The 1483-nt window shown below is 42.7% G+C and overlaps 1 protein-coding gene across 1 annotated transcript; it reads right to left on the bottom strand.

Moving 5' to 3' along the window:
* On the bottom strand, positions 2 to 1084 carry LOC104732495 (arogenate dehydrogenase 1, chloroplastic-like; the record flags this gene model as incomplete). The annotated part of the gene is made up of 1 exon (XM_010452041.2): positions 2 to 1084. A coding segment is annotated over exon 1 (990 nt), but the record flags the coding sequence as incomplete, so codon positions are not given.

Raw genomic sequence — 1483 nt, 5'->3', positions numbered from 1 at the left:
GAAGTCGACTAAAAAGCTCCTTACGCAATGCCTCGAAAGCTAAATCAATCCTCTCAAGCATCTCCAAGGAGTTGTTATTATAGACAAACAACCCATAGTACAGATCAAAACTATCCCCACAAGTATTCTCAGTCAAATCAAGCAATGCCTCATACCCTTTAGTATTAATGGGCGTAGACTGCAAACTCAACATCCCCAAAACCCTGCCAAGCGTATGCGTTATAAACTGCGACTCAGCAGCAAACTTATCATGATCAGCGCAACTCATCTCCACCATCTTACAACCTTCTCTCTCAAAAATCCCAAGAAAACTCTCACACCTTGAGACTCTCAATTCATCTTCCCCAATCCTGACTTTATCATACACAAACCTTAAACCTCCCCAGCCGTGATTCGAATTCACACTCTGAGGACCAAACATTGGATGCGTACAGAGGATATCGAAATCTTCAGGTAAGTATTGAAGGAGAAGAGTCTTAGCAAACTCTTTCACAGAGAGAACATCAACGAAGAGAGTGCTCCGACGGAGTCTCTGAAACGGCAACGTTTTGAGGACATTCTCTATGGAGAGGATCGAGGTACAGAGTAAGACAACGTCAGGGTGACGTTCGCAAAGATCGTGAAGATCGGGTAAGTACGAGACGCCGAGACGACGAGCGGCGGAGGAGTGATCGGATCGGGAGTGAGCGAAGAGAATGTGGCCTTGAGAAATTAGGGTTTCGGCGAGGAATTGGCCGTAGTTGCCAAACCCGATAATGGCGATACGGAGAGGAGGGACTGGATCGGAACTGAGAAGACGGTTGTTGTCGGAGACGGAGACGGCGGTGGTGGTGGGGTTAGGTGGACGGAGAGAGAGAGAAGGGAACATTGAGGACTGAGAGTTAAAGGAGAGGGAGTGAGTAGGTTTGGTGATGAGCTTTGGGAGGAAGACGAATGAGAAGGAAGATGATTGAGTGAGAAGAAGATGATGAGAATGAGATTGAGAGATCATTTGGAGAAGAAGAGGAATTGATGGAGCGGTGGATTCTGACTTTTACTGCCATTGGAGATGAAGAAGAAGACTTTGGAGCTTTGTGGCAGATTTTCAAGTCTGCACGCACGTTGTAGGAAACATTTTTTTTTTTTTTTAATTATTATTTTTTTTGTTTTTGTTTTTAACTTAAAATTTTTAAGACATTATTGCAAATGAAACTGGTTTAACCGATGAGATTAGGCATGTCAATTAGGGCCGAAATCCGCGGGCTAGTCCGGTCAGGCCCTGAAAAACACAAGGCTTGGACTTCAATATATATGTTTAGAAAAAATCGAGATTTTCGGATTCAGCTTGTTTGGGTTACAGGGTTTTTTGGGATTAGTCCGACCAGCCTCGGGGCAGCCCAAAAAACCCTTTAACAAATATATTTATATCTTTTTGTTAACATTTTTGTTTGATTGTAATATTTGATTAACAATTTATTATAAATAAAGTTTTAAACTCTAATCC

The sequence above is a fragment of the Camelina sativa genome, chromosome 12 (genome assembly GCF_000633955.1).
Source record: "Camelina sativa cultivar DH55 chromosome 12, Cs, whole genome shotgun sequence".
Taxonomy (NCBI): domain Eukaryota; kingdom Viridiplantae; phylum Streptophyta; class Magnoliopsida; order Brassicales; family Brassicaceae; genus Camelina; species Camelina sativa.
Note: the sequence above shows the minus strand (reverse complement) of the source record. Positions and strands in the feature narration are given on the sequence as shown.